The 25119-nt window shown below is 41.8% G+C and overlaps 1 protein-coding gene across 8 annotated transcripts in view; it reads right to left on the reverse strand.

Annotated features, from left to right (window-relative positions):
* SLMAP (sarcolemma associated protein) overlaps window positions 1-25119 on the reverse strand; it is a 1163639-nt gene that overhangs the window by 684939 nt on the left and 453581 nt on the right. For all 8 annotated transcript variants that reach the window (XM_086939108.1, XM_086939110.1, XM_086939104.1 and 5 more), the window contains exons 8-9: window positions 17853-17993; window positions 9605-9742 (exon numbers count right to left, since the gene is read on the reverse strand). In XM_086939108.1, the coding sequence (XP_086795234.1) occupies window positions 9605-9742; window positions 17853-17993 (279 nt within the window). The remainder of the gene's footprint in view (window positions 1-9604; window positions 9743-17852; window positions 17994-25119) is intronic.

Genomic DNA, 25119 nt, shown 5'->3' on the forward strand with positions numbered 1-25119 from the left:
ATCCGCCTTCGCATCAAACGGCAGATAGTCTGCGTATCTGGAGATAACCCAAAGACCTGGCCAGGCATGCCTCCTGGTAGCCACGGAGCAACCCAACCCCCTAGCTACTGAATCTGTAGTATCCAGATGAGACTGGATTACCCGACCGACTGCAGCCTGCGTGTCCACCAAAACTTCCACACACAAAAAAAACTGGCAACTTAGGAGTCAACTGTTTCGCAGAGTCGATTAAGGCATGGATATACCTCCACAACAAGCATGTGGCATTAGTTGACTTTAACGCCATACTTGCAGAAGGGAAAACCTTCTTGGCAGACTGCTCTAATTTCTTAGAGTCCCTGTCATCCTCAGTTGTGGGGAACGACCCAGCCGATTGCTTGGAACAAAAGGCCTGTACCTTAAGGAAGGAAAGATCAGCAGGAGCAGGCTCATACCTTCTTGCCACAGTCCTTGAAACAGCGGGAGAAAATAAGGGCTTCTGCCACACCTCCAGAATCGGCTCTGTTAAAGTCTCATTAAAAGGCAACAGACGTTCTACAACAGAAGATGGTGAATGCAACACCTCAGTAACAATATTTTGCCTGATCTCAGTTGTAAGCAGTTGAAGGTCCAAAAGTTCAGCAGCCTTCCTGATGACATCATGGTATGGTATGGTGCAACATCCTACAGAATTAAGGCATTTGGGGATGAAAGCTCCCACTCCGGGGGAAGTGTCTAAACCACTGGCCTCCTGAAGGCTCTTGAATTAATCAACGGAGTCGTGGATTTCTCCCTCTCCTGCCTCATCCTGCTGGTATTCCTCTTATTCCAGCCTCCTTTGGTCTTCTCTCCTTGAACACATTTTAGGATTGGCGTTGGTGGCGCCAGGCACGGCGCCGGAGACATCGGCGCCAGCATTGAAGGAGGAGCCTCGGAAGCAGGCAACGGTGCCGCTCGAAGTCGAGAAGATGACCGCCCAACACCAGATGGTGCCGGAGACTGTGGCATTGGCATCGAAAACCTTGGAGCCAGAAAATGCCATGGCGGGCTGTCGGCATACAGGGCATGACGGGTGTCTGGGCATATTGTTGAGGGATGCCCAAATTAAAGGATAGTGGACCCATGGGGCCAGACGGTGCACCAGTAGGGTAGGATGCCTTGGCAAACATGGCAAATATCGCAATTATCGCATTGATAAAATGTGACGGATCGGACCCTGGACCTGGAAAGGGTGGACAAGGAACAGAGTCTGGATCCAATTGAGGCCAGGTGGAAGGCTGAGGCTGTGGCGCCAGGGACGTCAGATCCAGTGCAGACAAAGCCTCAGGAACAGGAGAAGACTCCCTGCGCTCCGAAGAATCCCAAGGCGCCGGAGAAACAATGGGCGCCGGAGAACCCCTCGGCGTCAGAGAATGGATCGGAGTCGCTTGTGGAGAAGGTGACGGCGAAACGACATCCTTAGTATGACGTCACAGAGCCAGAGAAGCCGACCTCGAAGCCCTACCCTTCGAAGATCGATATCTTGAGCCATGCTGTTGCTTCTTTTTGTGTTTCCTCGACTTAGAGGTATGCAAGGTCGACGACTTCAATTTTGATTTCTTACAACGCTTTTTCTCCTTTTTCGTCCCGTGCCATGAAAAGCTTGGCCTCACACTCTTTCAGTGGCTTCGGATTCATCTTCCGACAACTAGAACAACCTTTGACGTTGTGGTGTGACGAAAGGCTCCAGTCATCGCGGGGATCCGTGGTGGACATATGTCCCCCACACTCCCTGCAAGGCTTGAATCCAGACTTCTTCAAAGTAGCCATCACACTGCTACACCAAGAGTGAAGTAGAAAAAGTAAATCAAAACCAATTGGAGAGTCCCAGAAAACAGTTACAAGTCCACGGCGCAGAAGGAATATGCTACTTACCAGTATGCATCTATTCTTGGCATGTAGGGCTGCTGACATTCATATCTGTGCAAAGATCGCCGCCTAGTGTTGGGTCTGGATGATTGCACTTTGTTGTCCTGCAAGAGACTTCAAAGTATCACGAGATGAGACTCCTCCCGTGGACTACAGTGCGCATGGGTATCTTCTCCATCCTCAGATTGTTTTTCGCCATTGTGGCATAGATGGAGATAGTAAAGTAAGAGATGGCCATGCAAAAGATAATGCTGCAGCTGCGACAGGCACCAGGGAGGAGGGCGGGCGATATGAATGTCAGCAGCCCTACATACCAAGAACAGATGCATACTGGTAAGTAGCATATTCCGTTCGAGGCATGTGGGCTGCTGAATTCATATCTATGCATATACTGTATAGCAGTATCTCTCCTAGCGGTGGTTACCTGTGCCAGCTGCAGCAGTTTGAAAAAGAGTTTTGAGGACAGCCTGGCCAACAGCAGCTTGCTGCTCTGCTTGCACGTCTACACAGTAGTGTTTTGTGAAGGTGTGTATGGTAGTCCATGTGGCTGCTCTACATATGTCTTCAAGAGGAATATTCCCTAGGAAAGTCATGGATGCCCCCATTTTTCGCGTAGTGTGCTCTCGGGGGGACAGTTAAAGTGCATTTAGCCTTTTGATAGCATATTTGAATGCAATTAACAATCCATCTGGCTATTCCTGACTTTGATATTGGATTTCCTTTATGTTGTGGCGAAAAAGCAACAAATAATTGCTTTGTCTTTCTAAATGAAAAACAAAGCATTGTAAAGCAGAGCTCTCTTTACATCTAGTGTGTGTAGGGCTCTTTCAGCTACTGACTGTGGATTTTGAAAGAACACTGGCACTTCTATCAATTGATTAATATGGAAATTGGATACGACTTTTGGCATTGACTTAGGGTTTGTTCTAAGACCCACCCTGTTAACATGTACTTGCATGAAAGGTTCTTGAATTGTTAGTGCTTGTAATTCGCTAACTCGCCTGAGTGAGGTAATGGCAATCAAGAAAGCCACCTTCCACGTTAAGAATTGCAGTTCGCATAAGTGTAGAGGCTCGAAAGGAGGTCCCATAAGTCTGGTAAGTATTATATTTAGATTCCAGACTGGGGAAGGAGGGTGTCTTGGAGGGATCACCCTTTTAAAACCCTCCATAAAAGCCTTGATTGCTGGTACTCTAAACAGTGAAAGGTGTTGCCTGTTTTGAAGGTATGCTGCTATAGCAGCGAGGTGTAGTCTTATGGAAGAGTATGCTAGGTTGCATCTTTGAAGATGCAGTTGGTAACATACAATGTTTTGTATGGAAGCATCTAATGGGTTGATTTGGTTATTGTTGCAGTAAAAACCAAATATTTTCCATTTAGCTGCATAGCATGCTCTAGTAGTTGGCTGTCTTGCCTCCTTGATAATGTTCATGCAATCAGGAGTCAAGTTAAGGTATCCGAACTCTAAGACTTCTGGAGCCAGATCGCTAGGTTCATCTGATTGGGATCTGGGTGCCTGATTTCTACATAGTTAGAAGATGGGGTGCAAGGCACAGCTTTTGATGAGGAACTACTGAAAGCTCCAGGAACGTTTTGTACCATGGTTGTCTCGCCCATGTGGAAGCAACTAGAATTAGTGTGAGTAACTGTTGCCGCAGTTTGCGTGCCACCAGCGGGATCAGCGGTCCTGGGGGAAAAGCGTACGCAAATCTGCCTGACCAGTTCATCCATATCGCATTGCCCGGTGACAACGGATGTGGGAACCTGGCGGCAAAGTACTGGCATTTAGAGTTTTCTTTTGTGGCAAACAGGTCTATCTCTGGGTGACCCGACTCTTTGAAGAATGGCTGGAGAACTTGGGGGTGAATCTCCCATTCGTGTAGTTGTTGGTTGTGCCTGCTGAGCAGGTCTGCTATCTGATTGTCTTTCTCTGGAAGGTGTTCTGCTAGGAGAAAGTTGTCTTTTGGAATTGCCCACTTCCATATGCTCTGTGCCAAGTGGGACAGCTGTGGAGAGTGTGTTCCTCCAAGTTTCTGGATATAGTACATTGCGGTCATGTTCTTTGTCCGGATCAACACAGTCTTGCTCTACAAGTATTTTTGGAATGCTTTCAGGGCTAGGAATATCACTGGCAACTCTAGTTGGTTGATATGCAGTTTCTTTTGTTTGGTTGTCCAGAGCCCTTTTACTGTGTAGTGGAGGAGGTGGGCTCCCCAGCCTGTCAGTGATGCGTCCTCTGTCATTACTAGTTGTGGAAACGGCTCTTGGAACAGTCTCCCCTTGGAAAGGTTTTGTGGGTTCCACCACTGCAGAGAGTTGTGAGCTCGACTGTCTACAAACACTAGGTCTTTTAGTTGTCCTTGAGCCTGGTTCCATTGCCGTGCTAGGCATTCTTGCAATGGACGCATTTGAAGTCTGGCATGAGGGACAATGAATATGCAGGAGGCCATCATGCCTATGAGCTGCATGAAGACTCAAGCTGGCAGGGAGTGTTGTGGCAGAAATTTGCGAATGAGCATCTGCATGCTGGCTATTCTCACTGAGTTTGGGTATGCCTTTGCCACTGAAGTATCTATAGTGGCTCCCAGATATTATTGTGTGTGGGACGGTTGCAGATGCGATTTTGGGTAGTTTATCGAAAAACCTAGGCTGTGTAGCAGCTGAAGTGTTTGAGACGTGTCTTTTGCATACTGTTGGTACGATTTTGCTTGTATTAGCCAATCGTCTAGATACGGGAACACATGGATGTGTTGCCTCCTGAGATATGCAGCTACTGTCGCTAAGCATTTTGTAAACACTCTTGGAGCCGTGGTTACCCCGAAAGGCAGAACCTTGAATTGGTAGTGTTGACCTTCTATCGTGAACCAGAGATATTTCCTGTGAGCTGGATGGATGGGTATGTGAAAATACGCGTCCAAGAGGTCCAATGTTGATAGGAAGTCTCCTTGCTGTATTAACGGGAGCACTTGCTGTAGCGTGATCATATGGAAGTGCTCCGACAGTATGTATTGATTTAGGGGTCTGAGGTCCAATATTGGTCTGAGGGAACAGTCCTTCTTGGGAATAAGGAAGTATAGGGAGTATACTCCTATCCCTTGGTGTTGGAAACAGACTGGCTCAATGGCCCCCTTTTCCAGCATGCATTCACCTCTTGTTGCAGCAGGGTGATGTGTTCCTTGGACATAGGACGGTGTCTGGGTAGTACGTTTGGTGGGGTAGAAGTGAGTTCCAGGCAATAACCATACTGGATAATTTGTCTCACCCACCTGTCCGTGGTAATTGCGTTCCAGACAGGTAGGAATTGTTGGAGTCTGCTTCCGACCGGTGTTAGGTGGTCTGGAGGTAGCGTGATGAAGTCACTGTTTTGTGGCAGTGGAGGCTCTGGTGTTATTGCCTCCACGTCCTCTTCCCTTATTATTGTTGCCCCATAACCTCCTCTGTTGGAGTTTTTGGTAAAGGAACCTTGTGTGTTGCCTTTGTATGAAGATGATGTTTGCAAGGTATTGCCTCGGGTAGCTGCCCTGTATGAGGAGCGTCGAAAGGAACTTCTATGTTGCTGAAACTGCAATGCACCCATTGACTTTGCGGTTTCTGTGTCCTCCATAATTTTATCTAAAATGGTGTCGACAGCAGGGCCAAAAAGGAAATCTTGATTGACTGGCTGGTTAAGAATGGTGGACTGCACCTCGTTATTAAAGCCCGAAATACGCAGCCATGCATGTCGCCGTAGTAAAACGCTAGTGTTAATGGACCTGGCTGCGGTGTCTGCTGCATCAAGCGCACATTTGATGGAGGCATTTGTAATGAATTTTCCCTCCTGTACGAGGTCATCAGCTTGGGCTTTAAAAGGCTCACGTAGGTGTTGCATTAAGCTTTCAAGCTGGTCATAGTGTGCCCTGTCTTAACGAGCTAGCAGAGCTTGTGTATTCGCAATCCTCCATGAATTGGTGGCCTGTGCTGCTACCCTTTTACCTGAGGCTTCTAGTATCTTTGATTCTTTATCGGGGGAGGGGCTTCGCCCGTTGTCTGTGAGTTGGCCCTTTAGCGTGCATTAGCACCACCAGTGAGTCTAATGGTAACTGCCCTCTGATGTAGGTAGGGTCTGTAGGGGCTTCTCTATACTTTTTCTCAATCCTGGGATTGATTACCTGTGCCCTGTCTGTATCTTTAAATGTCAGGTGCGTGTTTTAACACTCCCTTTAGCATAGGAAGTGTTCTGACACTTTTTTCTGAAGTAGTGAAGGTGTCAAATAAGAAGTCTTCCTCTACAGGGTCATTATGCATGTCTACATTGTGGTACTGCGCTGCCCTGTCTATTAGTTGGTTGAAGACAATGGTGTCATCAGTAAGTGAAGGCTTAGTTGGATAAGAGGAGACATCAGGGATGGGATGGGTGTTATAAGGGTCAGTTGGCTCCTGCCATGGTTCATTTTGTGGGTCAAGATCCTGTGGATAATCATAATAAGGCTTTGGATCCTTCCCTGTGTTCCCCTCATTATCCCCATAGTGAGAAGGAGAATAAGGAGCAAAAGGAGTAGTAGGCATAATGGGATAGAAGGGAATGAAGGGTCTAGAGGGAGAAGTCCCAAAGCCCTTCTTCTTTAGTGGAATAGGGGAATGAGAGTCCGTGTCCAGTGGCCTCCTCTTCCTGTGCTGGATTGTGACTTTACCAGTCTCAGGATTAATATATATTTTTGCCTGGTCGTCTGACGGATCTGGATGGAAGAGTTCTTCCTCCACTGTCCTCGGTTGTGTCTTTGACTGTTTTGGGTCGATAACACCTTCTGCTTCGACGACTTTTGGTGCCTTAGTGCTTTTCTTCAGCTCGGGCCCTTTCTTTGGGTCGACGAGTGTTTTCGGATCGACCGGGTCTTTCGGTTCGACACGTTTCTTGTGCACGATGGGCTTTTTTGGTTGACTGTCCTTTGCCGAGTCGATGGTCTTTTTAGGATCGACTGATGTTTTCGGAGCACTTGTCTTTGGGTGGAAAGCCTTCTCCGGCCAGGTTACAGGCTTCGATACGGTACCCTTTCCGTCGGCGACCTTCGTCGGTTCAGCGACTTTCGGTACAGCTGGCTTGTTCGGGTCGACGGCCTTCTTCGGGTCAGCGCCCTTCGGCTGGGTTTTCGTGTTCGGTTCGACGACCTTCTTCGGGTAGACTGTTTTCTTTGGGTCAACGCTTTTAGGCTGTACTGCCTTTTTCGGGTCGACGCCCTTCGGGTCGACAACCTTTTTGGGCTCTGGAACCTTCTTAGGGATGACTACTTGGCCCTGGGGTCTCTGAAGGCTTAGGTTTCGGAGCCGAGCCGGATGGCGGGGCTGTCGAATGTTTTTTTGGATCTTGGCTAAGGCCTCTTGGCTATGCCTCGACCGGAGATTTCGGTAACGGGGTAATTGGTGTCGGGCAGTGTACTCACGATTTGCCCCGGTGAGATCTCGTCATCGGAGTCTGAGTAGTCCTCGATGGTGACCATCTCTAGGTCCGAATCTGGAGCTTCTGGAAGTTCTTGGTCATCATCGAAGATGTTGTCCGGTTCCGGTGCCTGTCGCTGCATCTCTTGCCTAGCGGCCCGTCAAATCCGTATGGTTTTCTTTGACCGAAACTGGGCGCAGGCTAGGCAGGTTTCTTCCTTATGGTCTGGTGAAAGGCACTTAGTGCATACTGAGTGCTTGTCAGTCTAAGGGAACTTGGAGTGGCATTGTAGGCATCTTTTGAACGGGCTCCTTTCCATCGACAGCAGGTCCACGTGGCGTCGAAAAGGCCCAACGGCCCGCGTCGACGACCGCTTCGAGATGGAAAGCTTGATCGAGTCAAGAGGTACCGAGCGAGAACAATACCGTCGAAGTCGAAGGCCTTTTGGTCTTTAGAAAAGTTTTGTTTCGATTCCGAAGTTGGAGTATAGGAGTAACATCCGAACCCAATGGCGGAAAAAAACAATCTGAGGATGGAGAAGATGCCCATGCACACTGTAGTCCAGGGAAGGAGTCACCTATCTCGTGATACTTCGAAGACTCTTCCAGGACAACAAAGTGCAATCATCCAGACCCAACACTAGGCGACGATCTATGCACAGATATGAATTCAGCAGCCCACATGCCTCGAACAAAAGTGAACGGACATCAGCACGCCGTCTTCTTGTGGCTCGGTTGATTATCATACAGAGTCGTGAGCGGAGCTGTGCCATCCTTGTCAATGTGGGAGAACTAAGAGAACTAAGAAAAGGTTTCCGTGGAATGCTGGCGCAGAGGTAATTCAAAAGGTGAGGAATCCACAGGCAGATGTATCCATTAGAAATGTTTAGATCCATGGACGGAACAGGGATAGGGGATAGGCGATATTTGAATGAGGACTGAAGCTTGGAGCTGCCTTATGACAGTAGGCAACTTTCAGTAGAGGATGTTTTTGTTTCACCAACCCTAAGGAAATGAGACTAGCATGTTTCCACTGGCCTGATCTGTATTCTCAGGCTGCTGAGGATATATTATTCAGTAATAAAAGGGTTTCCTTTGCAACTGGAAGGCTGTAAAATAATGGTATCTGAGATACTCTCTTTTCGTTGAGCCCTGACAATGCTGCCGACAATGAGACTGTTGGTGATGATCGCAAGACACGGTTATTCGAAGGCGTAATGAACCATGCGTTTGGGCCGTCGTTAGAAACATGTTGATGAACAACAACATTCATTCAGGTGAGACTGACAACATCAAGGAGTCCTTGAGGTCATAGTCGACATCCATGAAGACGCCATTGACGTCGACGAGGCAGTAAAGAGTCTTAGATTTGTTGTCAAATGGTTTGAGGTGCATTTAAGCAGGGAGAACTCAAGGATAATAGCATGAGTTGAAGGCACCGACAGGAAAGCTTATGAGGAGAGGTATTTGTGTTTCTCCTGAGAACTGTCCATTTTTACCTAAAAATAATCTTTTAAGAACAGTTAAAAGCATCTGGAGTACCTTACCCTTGATGCTATTCTCATTGAAAGTTATTCCATTAGACGCCATAGGATTAGCCTTCCCACGTACCTAATAGTAAGGGTGGTGACAATAAAATAAATCCTAAAAGGAAGTATCTGGAAGAAAAAACAGTTTACTCCACCACAGTCACAGGGTCTAGAGAGCCCTTTTTAAACTGTTTCTGTTCAATAATATATAAATGAAATGCTAGAAATATGAGTTGGTATAGATGAGCACAGCTCAGGGAGACCCCCTGCAAACGACGTGCAGTAAAAAATCTGAATGATTCAACCTCTGTTGGGAGTATTTTAAGAGGGTGCTGTCGCAGGATGGGTTATAGTTTAAGTTTGGTCCTATTTTAAAAAGGAAATAGATAAGACTACTAAAGTGTCTTTGCATTGCCATTACAGCCTATTATAATATCAGATACCGCTTTACTATGGTATTGTGGGTCTCCCACTTCAACAATGGTCAATGATTCAAGTATGTGAATTTATGAAAGATCCTATACTGGATAACAGTACAAGATCTTCTCAGAGGTGGTGGTTTCCCCTCGTTTTTATTTTTTTAATCATGGGTTCTCATTTTAAGGATTAAGATTATACAATAAAATCTACTGGAATATATATAGTTTCTTTTCAACACATGTGTATGATCTCTTAGATAAGGGGATTGTTTAACCCATTTAAAAATGTTGTGATGTCAAGGAGGCATTTTTTGATGTTTTGTTAAGCACCATTACCTTGCACATGACCTGACTTACCTTTAACTTGTCAGAGAGGTCTTTAATTTCATTTACAGCTCCATTATACTTGTTGGCTAGCTCTCTCAGTTCTTCTTGCGTCCGTTCGTTCATTTCTTTTAGGTGTGTGCATTCATCTTCTGTGTTACTTAGACTTCTCTAAAAATACAGTTATCAGAAATGTAAGGTATGTTTCAAAACAGGTTTTTAAATTACACTCAAATCATTGGGCAAAAGAACATGTCATTTAGACATAGCAATCAGAATTTTAAACTTTAGCATGCAAGAAGCAGGATGAATTTCCCATATTCTAAAAGTGGAAGCCCTCAGTAAAATAAAACATTTCCAATGTAGTAAAGTAAAAAGTTACTTACCTGTAACTCTAGTTCTCCAGTATTGGCATATTTTCCCAAATGCACATGCTTGAATCATTCCCCTTCATCGAAGTGGGAGTCCCACAGTATAACTAGAAAGCAGTATAATGCTATACTTTGACAAGAGGTTCTAGAAATATAAATTTTAGAACACTACTCATCACTTCAAAAGAAAAACTCCAGCTAATTAGGCCGCAGCACAATGGTGACTGGCTGCGCCCCTCAGAGGCTACCATACCTCAGATTTTCAAGCACTAGTGTTAAGTAACACCATCATAAATTAAGGTGAGTCTCTCAGGGGAGGAGGGTGTGTAGCATGTGAATCTTTGAAACATGCCAATACTGGAGAACTACAGTTACAAGTAAGTAACTTTTTCCTTCTCCAGTATTGGATCTTTCGTAGAGTCAGATGCTTGTATCAGAATTCTAACTAGTCAAACTGCACAACTTAATTGTTAAGCAAATAACTGAGGATGGCAGGTATAAAACATCAAATGAGAGCTCACCTTATTGAAGTAAATGCTTGTACCACTAATGTATCATTCTGTACTGTTGATTCTAAGCATAAGTGCTGCATAAACATTTATCCATATTTCCATGTTTCTGCTTTGCAGATCCTGTATAGACATACCAGAAAACAAAGTTGTTGAGGGATAAACACTCCTTGTGGAGTGTACTTTTACCCTGTTTTGTAAAGGCCTTCCACCTTTGAGATGACAGAACTGTAAGGCTGCAGAAATCTAACGTGTTTTACTTTTCTGGAAAGTGGACACCTTTATTAGACGTATCAAATTCCACAAGTAATTATTCGAAATTTCTAAATGTACTAGTTGTGTATATTTACAATGTTAGGCATCTCTTAATATCCAGAGTATGCAATAGCTTCTCTGCTACATTTTTTGGTTTCGGAGAGATAATCTTCAAAACAACTAGTTATTTAAACAAAATCTGGATGGAACTTTATGAATGAATCCAGGATTTGATCTCACAATTATTTGATCATTCCTGAATTGCATCTATGGCTCTTTAATAGTGAAAGCTTGCATTTCCATTACTTAGCCAATGTTAGGGCTACCAATAACGCACCAGGAAAGAAATGTCATTTTTGCCTTGTGAATGCATTCAAATGGACTTTACATTAACAGTTAAAGGATAATATTCAATTGCCACGGATCAGGAGGGTGTTTTATTGGAGGAAAGACTGTAAAAAGCCATTTGAGAAACTCCTTGATGAATCTCGAAGACCGAAAGGATGGTGTGCCAGCAGAAACATTTGAAATGTTAAGTGTAAGAAAGACCAGTTGTGCGACATAGAACAGGTAAGAATTAATTAATTTTTTTACGGCAACAGAAACACGTCCAATTGAACTGGTTAAGGTTTGTTTGTAAGTTCTGCTCTGGCTTTGGCCAACGTTTCCTTACAATCCTTTCGAATGTACAAACAAGAGAACACTTTCTGTTCATGAGTCAAGCCAACAAGTGTTATTATTTCAGCTCTAGATCTGTCCATCGATAAAATATTCAAAAAACAACAGTGCTCTGTCATTGTACACAGCACTACCAAGGGATAACCATATCGCTACGGCTGTAGCAAACTAATTTAAGAGCCTGTCGGCCAATTCTCACCCAGAAGTGCCTGTCTTGACTCACACTGAGAACCCGGCCCGGTCCTCACGTGAGTCTTTGCCTTCACTTTTCACTGTGGGTCATTACTTTCACCAAGGCTGCGCTTTTCACTATCCAGATGTCCCTACTTCGTTAGTGTGAGAAGTTAGCCTGGCATATGTTGTCAACTATTCTAGTGGGCACCTTGCACCAGTCTAATCGGCCCTTATTGACGGTGGTTGTAAAGTCAACCTTATAGACAAGCTATCCTAGTGGTAGCATGGACCAGCAATCTTAGGCTAAGACTTCAGAGAGTATGTAAAAGCAAGCTGTTTTACCAATTATATTCCCTTAAATACTAAATGAAAGGACACAACACAAGGTATATATCAAATATATATGTATTTATTCTAAACACAACCCCTCTGAACTCTTTATGAGGTCAGAGAGCAGACAAAGGCGGCAACAAAAGTGATCTTAAACAAAGTCGACTATGTAACAGAAGCCGAGCGCCAACTAAACAACAGAGAATGTTACCACCTGTTACAAACAAATTCCACACAATAATTGCAGCTGACAGTGGAAACTCTTAACGAAATGGCTAGGGAAGGGAGTAATAAGTCAAGAAGAATTCAAATATTTAGAAAACAAATATCCAACAATGCCCACATTTTACTGCCTCCCAAAAATACACAAGTGCCAAGAAAATCCGCCGGGAAGGCCTATTGTGTCGGCCAATAACTCTTTATTGGAACCGATATCAAAATACATAAACCAATTTCTAGCACCCCTGGTGAGAGACCTCAAATCGTACATAAAGGACACGACGGAACTTTTACAGAAACTAGAGACAGTTGATTGGCAACCAACTTACCAACTAATCACCATGGATGTGATCTCGCTCTATACCAATATTGAACACCACATAGGCATGGAAGCTTGTAAACAATTCTTGGGTAAAAGAAACATCAGATATAGAGAACATAACAAAATGCTAAATGAAATGATCTCATTGTGCCTACATAACATCTTTCTCTTCAACAATAAAATATATAAACAAGTACAAGGTTGCGCAATGGTATTTTCCTTCTAACCCAACTATGCCAATCTGACCATGGGGTGGTTTGAAAACACGGAAGTCTGGAAAACCTCAAACTATGAATGGACTCAAAAGATAATCTTATGGTTAAAATTTATAGACCATCTTTTGATTATATGGAATGGTACAGCAACAGAATTCAAACAATATTTTGAAAAACTAAACAGCGTGGAAAAACTGAAATACACCTATGACCTGAGTCCAGACAGAGTGGTGTTCCTAGATACTGACATTTACATTGAAGAGAATTCCCTGCAGATGACCCTGCATAGAAAAATAACAGCAACTAACTCAATCTTACACGGCACAAGCTTCCATACAGAAAAATTGAAGTGGAGTATTCCGTACGGAGAATTTCTATGCCTTAAGAGGAAGTGAGGAACTGCTCAAAAGAACAAGTTTTCAAGATTCAGAGTGAAAAAGTCAGAAAGATTCATTGTGAGAAAATATCCAGCTGGTGTAGTGGACAATTTTCTAAAAAAAGGCATAAGCAAAGGAACGAAACAAAATCCTACATGGATAGGAGAGACAAAACTGCGGACTGATCACAACAGCGTGGAAGATAAGCAAATCACAAGAATCATTCGCAAACACTGGGGCATCCTAAAATCAGACCTGACTCTAGCAAAAATAATAGGAGAGAATCCCAGCATAACTTATAGAAGAGCAAGGAAAATAGGTGATCAATTAGTCCACAGCCACTTCAGCGAACCGATGAACAGAATATGGCTTCAGAGAACAGGCTTTTGGCCATGCAAACATTGCAAGGTATGCAAAATAGCCAAACGGACAGAAATGGACAATACGCCAGCACCTAACATGCAAAAGTACTTTTGTTGTCTATATAGTAGAATGCCCATGCAACAAGAAATACATCAGCAGTAATATATTTGAGGTAAAAAAGAGAATCCTGGAACATACACGAGTCACAACACACTCGGACCGCTCAAATGCCATTGCCAAGGATATGGAAAAGTTCCATAACAACTGGGAAACTCTACGTTTCTATGCCATTGCTCAGATACCAACATCAGAAAGAGGTGGAAACCGGAGAAAGTCCCCCGACAAAAAGAATCACATCATAACATCAACTTCAGAACACTGGATCCAAGGGGTTTGAATCAAAGTGAGGAATTGCATGTAAATTTGTAAAACACAAAATATATGGACAGGATCTGGAACTTAAAAACGCAATCTCACCAGAGAGTATGACTAATCCACAACAAATAAATTTGTGCGAAAAACCAACTCACTAGAGAGCGAGAATTCAGCACTGGATAAAACTCACTGGCGAGTAATACGAAATAAATACTGGTCACCTCACACCGATCAGTTGTTGGATGAAGGAATCATAATGATAATCAGAACCATTGTGGAGTGAAATTAACGGATAACTCCCCATTGAGACTGTATCCTTGTAAACAAGAGATAAACAAACTGGGTATACAAATCAGCAACACGGAAAAGCCCCCGAAATACTTTTGTTGTAAATTAACTTTATTGGTCGGAGCATTGGAGTGAAGGAACTCCATTGACCAGAATGCACCAGTGACGAATAACATGGTACTTGAAGTGAATAAAAACAGACAATGGAATAAACACAACATCCCGTGAGCAAGCTTCAGGTAGAGGTGAAACGTGTCGGGCATTTTTGGTTGCAATTAAAGACGTTTTAATTTAAAAAACTTGTCTCGAGTGAGTGCATCTAAAACCTGCTAATAGAAGATTAGACAACGCATTGATATATATATATATAAAATCTTTTGTTTTTGATCAAATATACCATGTTGAGCAAACTATGTAGAAAGTTTTCTTGCCCTCTGACATTACTGGGTCCTTCACATTGCAATTGTGCGCATATATTGCCTAAATCAGTTCCATTTATCCACAGGTTGTGGATGCCAGCGTGCATAAAACTGGCATTTTGATTTTATTTTAAGTTTCTGTAAATAAGTCTAGATTTGGTTTGTCCCACTGAACGAATATGTAGTTTTTAACTTCTTGGTTGATTTCCCATTCTTAACAAATGCTATTCATTCTGCTCAATGTGTCCACTAATACACTGTGCGTACCAGGAACATGTTCTGGTTTAACCTTTATTTGGTGTTTTAATGTAAATTTCCAAACTCTTTCAGCTTTGTGCAATAACGCTCCATGCCTCTAGCCAGCACCCCAACCACCTAATCCGAAGCATCCCCTATGGGGAGATGCTAAGGATTAGAAGAATCTGTAGCACAGATGCGGCCTGTTTAACAGCACAAAAAGAGAGTAAAGCAAGATTCTTACAGAGAGGCTATACAGAAAGTGTGGTGTCAAAAGCAATGGAAAGGGCCAATAAGGCTGTATTGTCCCCATTAATGTCAGCAGATGCAGGGGCAGAACAAATAATGGCAAACAATGCAGAGGGCCAACCAAGACTCATTTTGGGATACAGCTGCCAGCATAGACAAATACAAAATATTGTCAAGAAAAACTGGCATATAATCACAGGGGATCCTGTGATTGGTAAAACGATGGCAACTTTCCCTGCAATTACATACAGCCGTGCTCGGTCCATGAATGATATGCTAGTCAGGAGTAGCCCGGAGGTATCAACCCGTGACAATTGGCTGGGTAAAAGCAAGGGTTTCCTTAAATGTGCAGTGAGCAAGGCATGCACCATAGGGAAGAACAAAACAACATATAGGTCTCCATTTAGTGAGACAGAAATTCCCATTTCCAAGAAGATAACCTGCAAATCAGATCACGTTATCTACGTATTGGAATGTGTTTGTGGACTTTGTGGACGTGTAGCTTAGTGCTACCAACGTAGCAAACGCATATTGCAGCATATGAGGGCAGTAACCAATAAGGATGAAGCCTACCCTGTGGCGAGGCATGTTAATCTATGCCACAAGGGAGATGTAAACTGCCTGAAGTATTATGCAATAGATATGGTGCAGCCCTTACGAAGAGGAGGCAATAGAGAAGCACGTTTACGAGTATTAGAAACCCGCTACATCCTTGAGCTCGACACCAAGACACCATATGGCCTCAATGCGACTGAAGATTTATATACCTGCCTACATCTGGAATAATATCATAAGCAGGTTATATAAATCAGATATTAGAACTTTATAAGTGGATCAGGGGCTAGGAGTCGTCAAATCAAGCTATATCATCTAGTACTGCCAGATTTTTAAAAACAGTAGTAAAATAAAACACATAATCAAGGGAAAATCACACTATTTCTTTTCGTGGTGCATGGATAACACAGAAAAATCCAAGCAGTATAGTAGCAGTGGTCCGGAACTGTGATGAGAATGCCCACTTGGGCAGTATTATTTAAATCCTCATAAAGTATTAAAACCCACTGGAAAATTTGAGCAGTTAAGCACTATGCACTTTACTTGGCCAATCTTGCACGTAAATTTCTCTTTTTTTGACATGATTGATATATTGGTCCAAAGTGAATATGTATATACGTGTTAAATAATGTAAATAATTGTTGATATACAAGAAGTTTGCATCTGTCACTTTACAGCAAAACAAGTTTGAAAATAAGCATTATGCACTTTATTTCTGCCAACTTTTACATCAGAGCTTCCCTGTGTTTGACAAATTTGTTTGTTTAATAGTTCAACAGGGAAGATGTATATACTTGATCAATATTGTAATGAAATTGGTTAACTGTCATTGCAAATGTGCACATATTTAAGTATTTATTTTAAATATTTATGGTATTTATTGCGAATTTTTGCACATATCCGTGGGATATAATACAATGAGGTAACAATGATGTAAAAACGAACACATTACAGAGAAAAATGTTTTTTTGTCAAACAGTCCGGATTAGGCTGAAGTATTTTCTTTATCTCTATAGGCTTGGAGTCATGTGACCATTCCGGTACTACAAATCACTGGGTGTAATTCGACCATGTCATGTGATCAAGGGCTCCAGGGCCCGAAACGCGTCATGGCGGACAAGAGGGTGCACAGAATAAAATAAGCGTTTAACCTAACCTGAATGGGTCCGTTTCGTTTTTGGCTTCCAGTTTCTTTGGGGCGAATGGCGAAGTTCCAGATATATATATATATATATATAAAATCTTTTGTTTTGGATCAAATATACCATGTTGAGCAAACTATGTAGAAAGTTTTCTTGCCCTCTGACATTACTGTGTCCTTCACATTGCGATTGTGCGCATATATTGCCTAAATCAGTTCCATTTATCCACAGGTTGTGGATGCCAGCGTGCATAAAACTGGCATTTTGATTTTATTTTAAGTTTCTGTAAATAAGTCTAGATTTGGTTTGTCCCACTGAACGAATATGTAGTTTTTAACTTCTTGGTTGATTTCCCATTCTTAACAAATGCTATTCATTCTGCTCAATGTGTCCACTAATACACTGTGCGTACCAGGAACATGTTCTGGTTTAACCTTTATTTGGTGTTTTAATGTAAATTTCCAAACTCTTTCAGCTTTGTGCAATAACGCTTGAGATCTTGTGCAGCGTTGTTTATTCATGAACTGTATTGTTGTATTGTCTGCGCGTACTAGCACAGAGGATCCTATTATTCAATAAATAAAAACTTACAGGCTCCAGATCTTGAATATGCACTTCCCATCCTTCTAATGAAGCATCTATTATAATAACAAAGTTTGGGATTTAAAGAGGAAATGTCAAACCTGATGAAAGATTTTTCTCTGTAACACTTGATGGAAGACCGCTTTTATTTTTTGAGAAATGTGCATTTCATCATCGAAAAAGTTATCTGCTTGAAACCTTTGCTTGTCTAGCTCTTCATAGAAGGCATACCATTCGAAGATGACAAAAAAAAGGAGTAATGGAATGAAAAATGACAGAGGCATACTGAAACAGAAGGTATTGTTTTTGTTAGATTTATTTGCTTGGCCCCCTCGCAACCTTTAGATATGCATTATCCCAATGTAATTGTAGGATTCATCAACAAATAATTAGGAAAATATACCAGATGATAATGTAAAATGCAGTGGCATAATTTGAAGTGGTTTATTTTATGTTCCAAAGTGACATTGAGTCCCAAGAACACCTTACAAAGCAGTAATTATGGACTCTGTAAAGCATACCATCTGCTATTCTATTTTACTTTGAGTTAAATATTTTTTGAACATTCTTCTGAAGGAATATGAATGTAGTTACATATTAATTGTAATAAAAACAAAATACCTCTACTTCTGATAGTTTTCTAACCACTTCAATCTTCTCCTGAAGGACCCGCCTCAGGGACTCTTTGGCTGTTGTTTCATAGTTGTGTTTGTCTTCCTGCAATGCCACAAGCTCTTTTCGTATACCGTCTTCCGTCTGAGTCTACCAAATAAAAAACAGTGAATGCGGTTTTAAACATTATAATAAGTTTTATTTTGTTAGGTGAGCCTTTTTTTATTAAATAATTAATTACTCTTCGCAAAATATAAACTTTAGGTTCGAAAGGAATTTAACCATCAACTGCAAAACCACATTTCCTAAACAATGTGAGCAGGTCTACAAAAACAACATTTGTCAAATTAGGTTAGATTTGGCACAAGGTTTGACTTTTGAAAACTGAAACACTACAATGTTATCATGTTTGTCCACAACCCATTTTTCCTGCTCTATATTTATGACACAAATATGTGAATGCCTAGTAGGGAGATTCAGCTAATCCAAGTCTAAAAACAAACTGCACTCAAAATAACAGATTATTGACAAAGCTTGGTGAAATTATCTTGAAATGGCCCAGTTACAGGTTAACAGCAACTTTGCCATAGTAAAAGGGAGGCCATGCCAAAGAACTTTAACAGAGGTCTTTGATTGTGTGACTGGACCTAAAAGACAAAAACAAGATGTGGTGTCCATTGACCTTAGCAAAGCTTCACAAAGAAGCTTCAAATTCAAGCTTTGTTACCTTAGTGAGATCCTACAGCTGGAAGATGGGGAAGGAAATGTCTAAGGAAATTAAATAAAAAGTGCAAAAGGTGGGATAAAAGAGTACGCCGGCCAGTAAAGCACTACAAGTAACAGCAGGGTGGTAAACCCTCCTATTTGTGGGACTGCTGGGGTAGAAGAAATGATGGTATGTGGCACAGTGGACATCCAGGAAAGAGGAATATATTAGGAGGTATGTTAAAAAGAGAAAATTGGTATTCCTAGAGGTTCAGGTTCAACTAAGATTTAATAAAGCCAAGTGAAACGTTATTCATTTGGGACAGAAAACCTCTGAGGACAGCACAGAATGGAGAACCCTACCCATTAGTGTATACAGGTTGTCAAACAGTTCTCAAACAGTCTGACAAGGCAGTGCAATGAGCCAGGATAACGTAAGTCAGCATAGGCATGGGTAGCAAGAGAAAACCAATGTTATCACTGTAGAAATAATTAGACACTTTTACACTGTTGAATTTCCATTTTAGTACACTAAACCAAAAACTTTTATTTTCACACAATATAATTAATCTTAAGCATGAAGCAAATACTTTACTTATAGGTATTTTGGCAGTTTTCCTATCGGTTAAGTTTCTCCGAAGTCTGAAATCCCTTTATTCAGCTAATCAGTCAACATATCATTGTTAGGTTACATACTTATTAACCTCAGGAACTGTGGAATACTTTCTTAAGTTGATAACCTTCTCTATGTTCCCGAAAATTGCAAATGGATTTCCCCATTGCTGGTCTTCAAACTGAAAAAGTGTGGCTCTTTTGAGACTTACACCAGAAGGGAATAATTTATGCCAGTTTATGATAGGATTATCTCACTATACTGAGTGGAATAGAAGGTCTGACCAAAGCTTTCAGTTATCCTAGACATGTACCATGAACACTTAATTTATATAGCACTAACCAGACCAGAATGTATCGGAGAGGTTTACATGTTATACAAAGAAATTTACTCGAGCTACATGTGATTATTCGAGCGGGTCGCAACAGTAGACTAAAGAATATAGAACAATACAGCATTGAGGTTTTCAAACAGTCAAAGAATAAAAAAATAAATAGTGCTAAAGTCCTGAATTGGTGTCACACTTACAAAGTAAGCTAAAACAGCTTTGCTCATGTTTTTCCCAATACCTTCATTAATGTGAGACCAGATATGCTGCAATGACCTACAAACAGTGTAGCCTATTTAGTAATACTTCTGCATGTGCTTTTTAACCTCTTCGCCGCTAATGACAAGGGTAACTCGTCATGGACTTTCCATTGATTTCAATGGAAAATCAATGAAAAGTAAAATATTGCCTTAGCAGCCAAGTGGATAAACAATTCGGTATTCTCACTTTAGCCAAATTCCTATTTGGGAGAATCAAACACTATTGATATGAACAACCACCACTGGTGGCCACATCATCTTGACCCGATGCTTTCAAATGCTTACAGCTTTAATAAAATGTGACCTGGCAGAATGACAAGGTAGAAAATCAGTTTTCCAAACATTCATTCAGAATTTGCTACTTGTCCAGCCTAAAGTATATTTGATATCCCAGCAGCCTCATGCTGTGCCTGCTTACAACTCTGGAGCAGCAGCAGCTTGTTACCTAACAAGCAGGGATCAGAGCAGACCCTTTAGCTGCATCTTGAGTGGAGAAGTTGTGTTGGAGCTACAAGAACATACTAGGATGCCTTGCACGGTTTAGCCAGTACACTCATCGAGGATGTGGGATGGCCTTTAGCATGCTGTTTTCAGATTTATCCATCACATGATGCTTAAAATGTGTTCTTTCTGTAGGCGCTCTCACCTGCGTACTCACTCCCACAAAATGTGTCTTTTTTCAAAGTCCAGTCCTGAAGCGCAAGTTATGGAACATCAGAACAACAGAAGATACATCACTTTACTGGTCAAAGATGGGACCCAAGTTGGCAACGTCTTACTGAGTCCCTATTGGGGCTTGCATCAGCTATGATGCCTGAAACTGGACACCATCACTACAAGCCCTGAGTACTGAGGCATTTGTAGCGAAGGCACTGGAGTAAAATTAGGAAGGAAGACACATTTATTTATTTTAGAGTTTTAGCACCAGCTAGACCCGAAACTATCGGACCACTTTTCATGTTTTGGAAAGAAATTTACTCAAGCTACATGTGCAGATTCTTGTGGGTTGCAACAGTCGACCAAAGAATATAGATCAATAGAGCATTAAGGTTTAGGTAGCCAAACTGTCAAAGAAGAAAACAATATAGCATTAACTCATTCGATGCGTGTGACAAGGTCAGCTCGTCATGGGCGTTACCTGCCCTGTGTGTCTGACGAGTTGACCTTGTCAACTAACGCGGGATTTTTAAATTCGCAGCGCTCAGCGGGAAAACCGCTTGCGCGCATGCGGTTACGGTAATGGCACTAGTGAACAGTTATTTTAAGATGGCAGCTCTTAAGACTGTAAGCATTCTTCTTAGTGCCACTTATATATGAAATAGCTTAGAGCATAACTAAAGGCAAAATACTCATAGCTACACTTTCTATTCTGTGGCAGCTGCTGCTCACTTTGTGTGATTTACATCACTCTAAAATAGCTGCTCAAGTGAAACGCTTTACTCTGTCCAGCCCCTACTTTATGAGCCTTTGCCTATTCTCCTGTGCCCTCTAGAAGCCGCACGAATCCCCAGAGAGCAAGCTCCACACTGGAGGGAGCACAAAGGAGCCCCACAATGGCTCAAACAAAAACAGTTTGCTTGATGGTGTTTAGTATGGTAGTACTGCTGTTGAAATTGTCCCTACCTGATGCTACTCATAACTACAAGCTATCTTTCAATAAACTTCTCAAATTCTGCAGATAACATGTCTTAAACTCGAAACACCTTCCTTTATTAACCAGGTTGTTATGAGTGATGTAGTAAGTGAGGTCATAAGCAGTGCACAGTGGGGCTGCAAGTTATAGTTAACATAGTAAACTATAACTAGCGCAACTTTTGGGGTGTTTTTTGTTTTAAAACAATAGTTTTATAATATTATAAGGCGGAACTATAATGGCGCTTTAGCCTTTAGTTTTTTGTCGTTTTTGATGTAAGTAAAGTAAGATCATATTAACATACCTAAATATTATTTAACTTTAACCTTTGTTTTATTTCAGTAAATTTCTGGGGGATTTTAATCAAATTTACCCAAATCTCTCACTGAGCATACCTTTTGGCCATGCACAGTGAGGGGTTGGACAAAAGCCAGGACGTAAGGTCTGGCCTAATCGTCTCTTGTCTGCCAACTCCCACATGCAGCCAACTGACTGCCGACCAAAGGCAGAGCGTTGCGTTGGGTTGCGGATAGATCCTGGCATGCGGCCAACCCCTGTAGGAAGCCAATCTGCCATGGATCACCTTCCCATATTTTCAATTTCGCTCTTTGTTTTTTCGGGATCTAGCAAAACCCCGGCAGGATCAGACAGGTGTCTCTGCTGCGTCCCGCAGAAACTGAAGAGCCAAGGGGTCAAAGTACCTCTGCCCTGTTCTCTTAAAAAATATTTGTTTTTCTTTGAGGACAAGGGGACAGAGTCCCTGTGCCCTCTAATGAATACTGCATGCTTATGTTGATGTTCCGGCCAGCCAATCAAATTGCTTGCTCCTGTGAGCAAACAACCAATGGGAAAATACATTCTGACCAATATTAGACCTCGATAGGTTGAATTTGCGATACAACGGATAAAAACACACAATGCTATACTCCCATGGAGTCAAACAGACTCATATTTGTGAGCCTGTCCTTCTCCAACCCGCCATCGTCTCCTTCAATTCACACCATAAGGTAACCTTAATTATATAATGTCATTTCTTACCAAATTAGAAGATACCTTTTTCAATCCAACCTACAATCCAATTATTTAATTTTTATATGAGAAGGATTACAGTTATGCCTGAATGTATCAATCAAGATTCACATCATACTAGCTATGCACCCCTTGGAGTAACTTTATAGTTCCTTTTACCACGGACTCAATACAGTTGAGGAGAGATTTACTCCACCCATGTTTCTAATTAAATGGCTCATTTAACCCTATCCTACCTCACCCTTTGACCTTCCTAATCATTATACTCTCTCCTTCTTTCCTTTACAGCACCTTTTTGGTCCATGTGAATATAGCATGGTGTGTTTTAAATTCGCAATTGTTACAGTCTGCCATCCAATTTTATCTCAGGATCTTACCAGTTTGTGTCCTGATGATGATCCCACATTTAAATGGGATCAAAATGCCATTGACATTCTGATTTGCAATCCTTTCCAGCTATTTTCATATTGTAGAGGGTCATACTCTAAGCAACTTTGTGTCACACTTATATGCTACATATTATTTGGGGCGATGCCAAAGGGGATGATGGACTGAGCGTTTGAGCAAATCAAACACTCGCCTCCAGTCAGCTGATCTGGGTTTAATCCATCATCATGCTTTAGCCCACTCCACCACCCCAGTTCAGACATGGCCATATGCAAATCAGTCTGACCCTGTGCCTCATGGGAACAGTCCAGCCGGAACTGCCAAGCCATGTCTTCCCTTGACCGGAAACAAGCATTCTGGGACTGGTTTCTGGCTAATCAGCCGTCATACGCCAGGCTAGCTTAAATCCTGTGGCAAAGTGAGCAAGGGATCCACGTCTAGGCATACCCTGCCAACTTAGGGTGAACAAAGCGATACAAAAGGGGATGATGGACGGAGCGTTTGAGCAAATCAAACACTCACCCCCAGTCAACTGATCGGAGTTTAATCCATCATCATCCGTTGACTGGGGGTGAGTGTTTGATTAGCTCCAACGCTCCGTCCATCATCCCCTTTGGTATCATATTTGGGAGCCACTTTTTTGAGCACACAGCAAGTTTCCTAAAAACAATTCCTCAAACAAATTTTCAGTTTAATGGTATGTTGTTATTTTTTATTTTAGTGTGAACTCGGGACCACTGTCCCTTGAATCAGACAAAAGTAATCAAATGCCTAATGATTCCAATGTTACCATCGTTACTTCATTACAGGAAAAAAAGAAATTCACAAAATCTAACCAGAGGTAAGTCTACAACTTTTGCATGTTTCCAGGCTTATTTCAGTCCCATTCAGCAAATTCCTGAATTAAATATGTACCCATGCAAGGTCCCACACCTGAGGGTGCACTTTTATGACTAAGTATTGTGCTCATAATGTATTTGCCATAAAGCTTTTCCACCGACTCTTTCTGAATCACGTATTATTTAATGAGGTGGTATGGTTATTAAGGTTATCCTTAAAGCTGCATGTTTATTTAGAAAAACTCTCTATAATCTTTGTCTCTCTAAGTTTCAAATACTTTTTGGGATATATTTTAGTTTTAAAGCAAATAATCACTAATCTTGATTGCATTTTTCTAAATACATTAGTATATAATAAAGATGGATTTTATGACCACCTTTAAAAGTCACACATTTTCAAGTTTTTAAACCAAACGTATACATTTTTTAATTGGAACAAATGTCAGTAATACAAGCAAAGCTTACATCCCACTGTATTTCCTACGAATGTTGGCACTAAAAATAAATAGAAAACCAAGGAGAAGCGCAAATTACCCTATAGAATCAGGACCAAGTTCACAAGCCTCACGAAAGGGTTTTCGAGAGTGAAGGACTAAACCAAAGGTTTGCCATCAATAATAATATAAAAACGTAATATTGGAAGTGCAGCTAAGTTTGCAATCATGCTGTCTTTCCAGCAATTCAAGCACTCCATATTGGTTTGCAAGGAGGAAATAGTGCAATCCGGGTTAGTTTCCTGCTGCATTTATATGACCAGACGTTGAACTGCTACTGAATGTACAATGGATAAAGACCACAATAACAAGGACTGTGTTCAGACACAGCTATTTATGCTCAGGAGACATGACTGACATGCATATTAATGCACTTTGAGGCAATATTTAAGTGCTTGGACTTTTGGAGGTTTATAGATTCTAACTTTTGACTATATCTGTTTACATTTAAGCGCTACCAGAAACAGAGTTGGAAATTGTAATGCCTAATTTAAGTAACGCATGACTGCAAATTAAGCATCACTTCCAATAAGTTATTCTATTATTTTTATTTGGAAATTTTTGGTTTAAACTATCCCTCTAGAGAGCCCCTTTGTTGATGCACACAAAATGTAAAAGGCTTTTAAATAACGAAAAATGTATACAATTTTGAACACTCTATGCCTATAGCTGTTGCCTTAAAGGCATTCAATCCTCATTCCCACAACCATACTATACTACAGTAACTTGGCAATGAAAGGGTTTGTGCTGCGTTGTTTAGCGTACTGTCCAATGGACAATATTTACACAAATACTTGAAGCCAAACTCTTGGATGCCCTGGGCGCTGGGCTACAGGAATTCCTGACTGTTGCAAAGTCATCCTGTGCCATGGGCACCCCCCAACTTTTTGCTGATTGGAACTGGTGGTAACGGACTCTGACTGACCCTGGGCTCTGTTAACCAGGCTCAGTGCCAGTGCCAAGCTAAAAGGAACACATTATAATACAG

Source organism: Lissotriton vulgaris, chromosome 9 (genome assembly GCF_964263255.1).
Source record: "Lissotriton vulgaris chromosome 9, aLisVul1.2, whole genome shotgun sequence".
In the NCBI taxonomy this organism is placed as follows: domain Eukaryota; kingdom Metazoa; phylum Chordata; class Amphibia; order Caudata; family Salamandridae; genus Lissotriton; species Lissotriton vulgaris.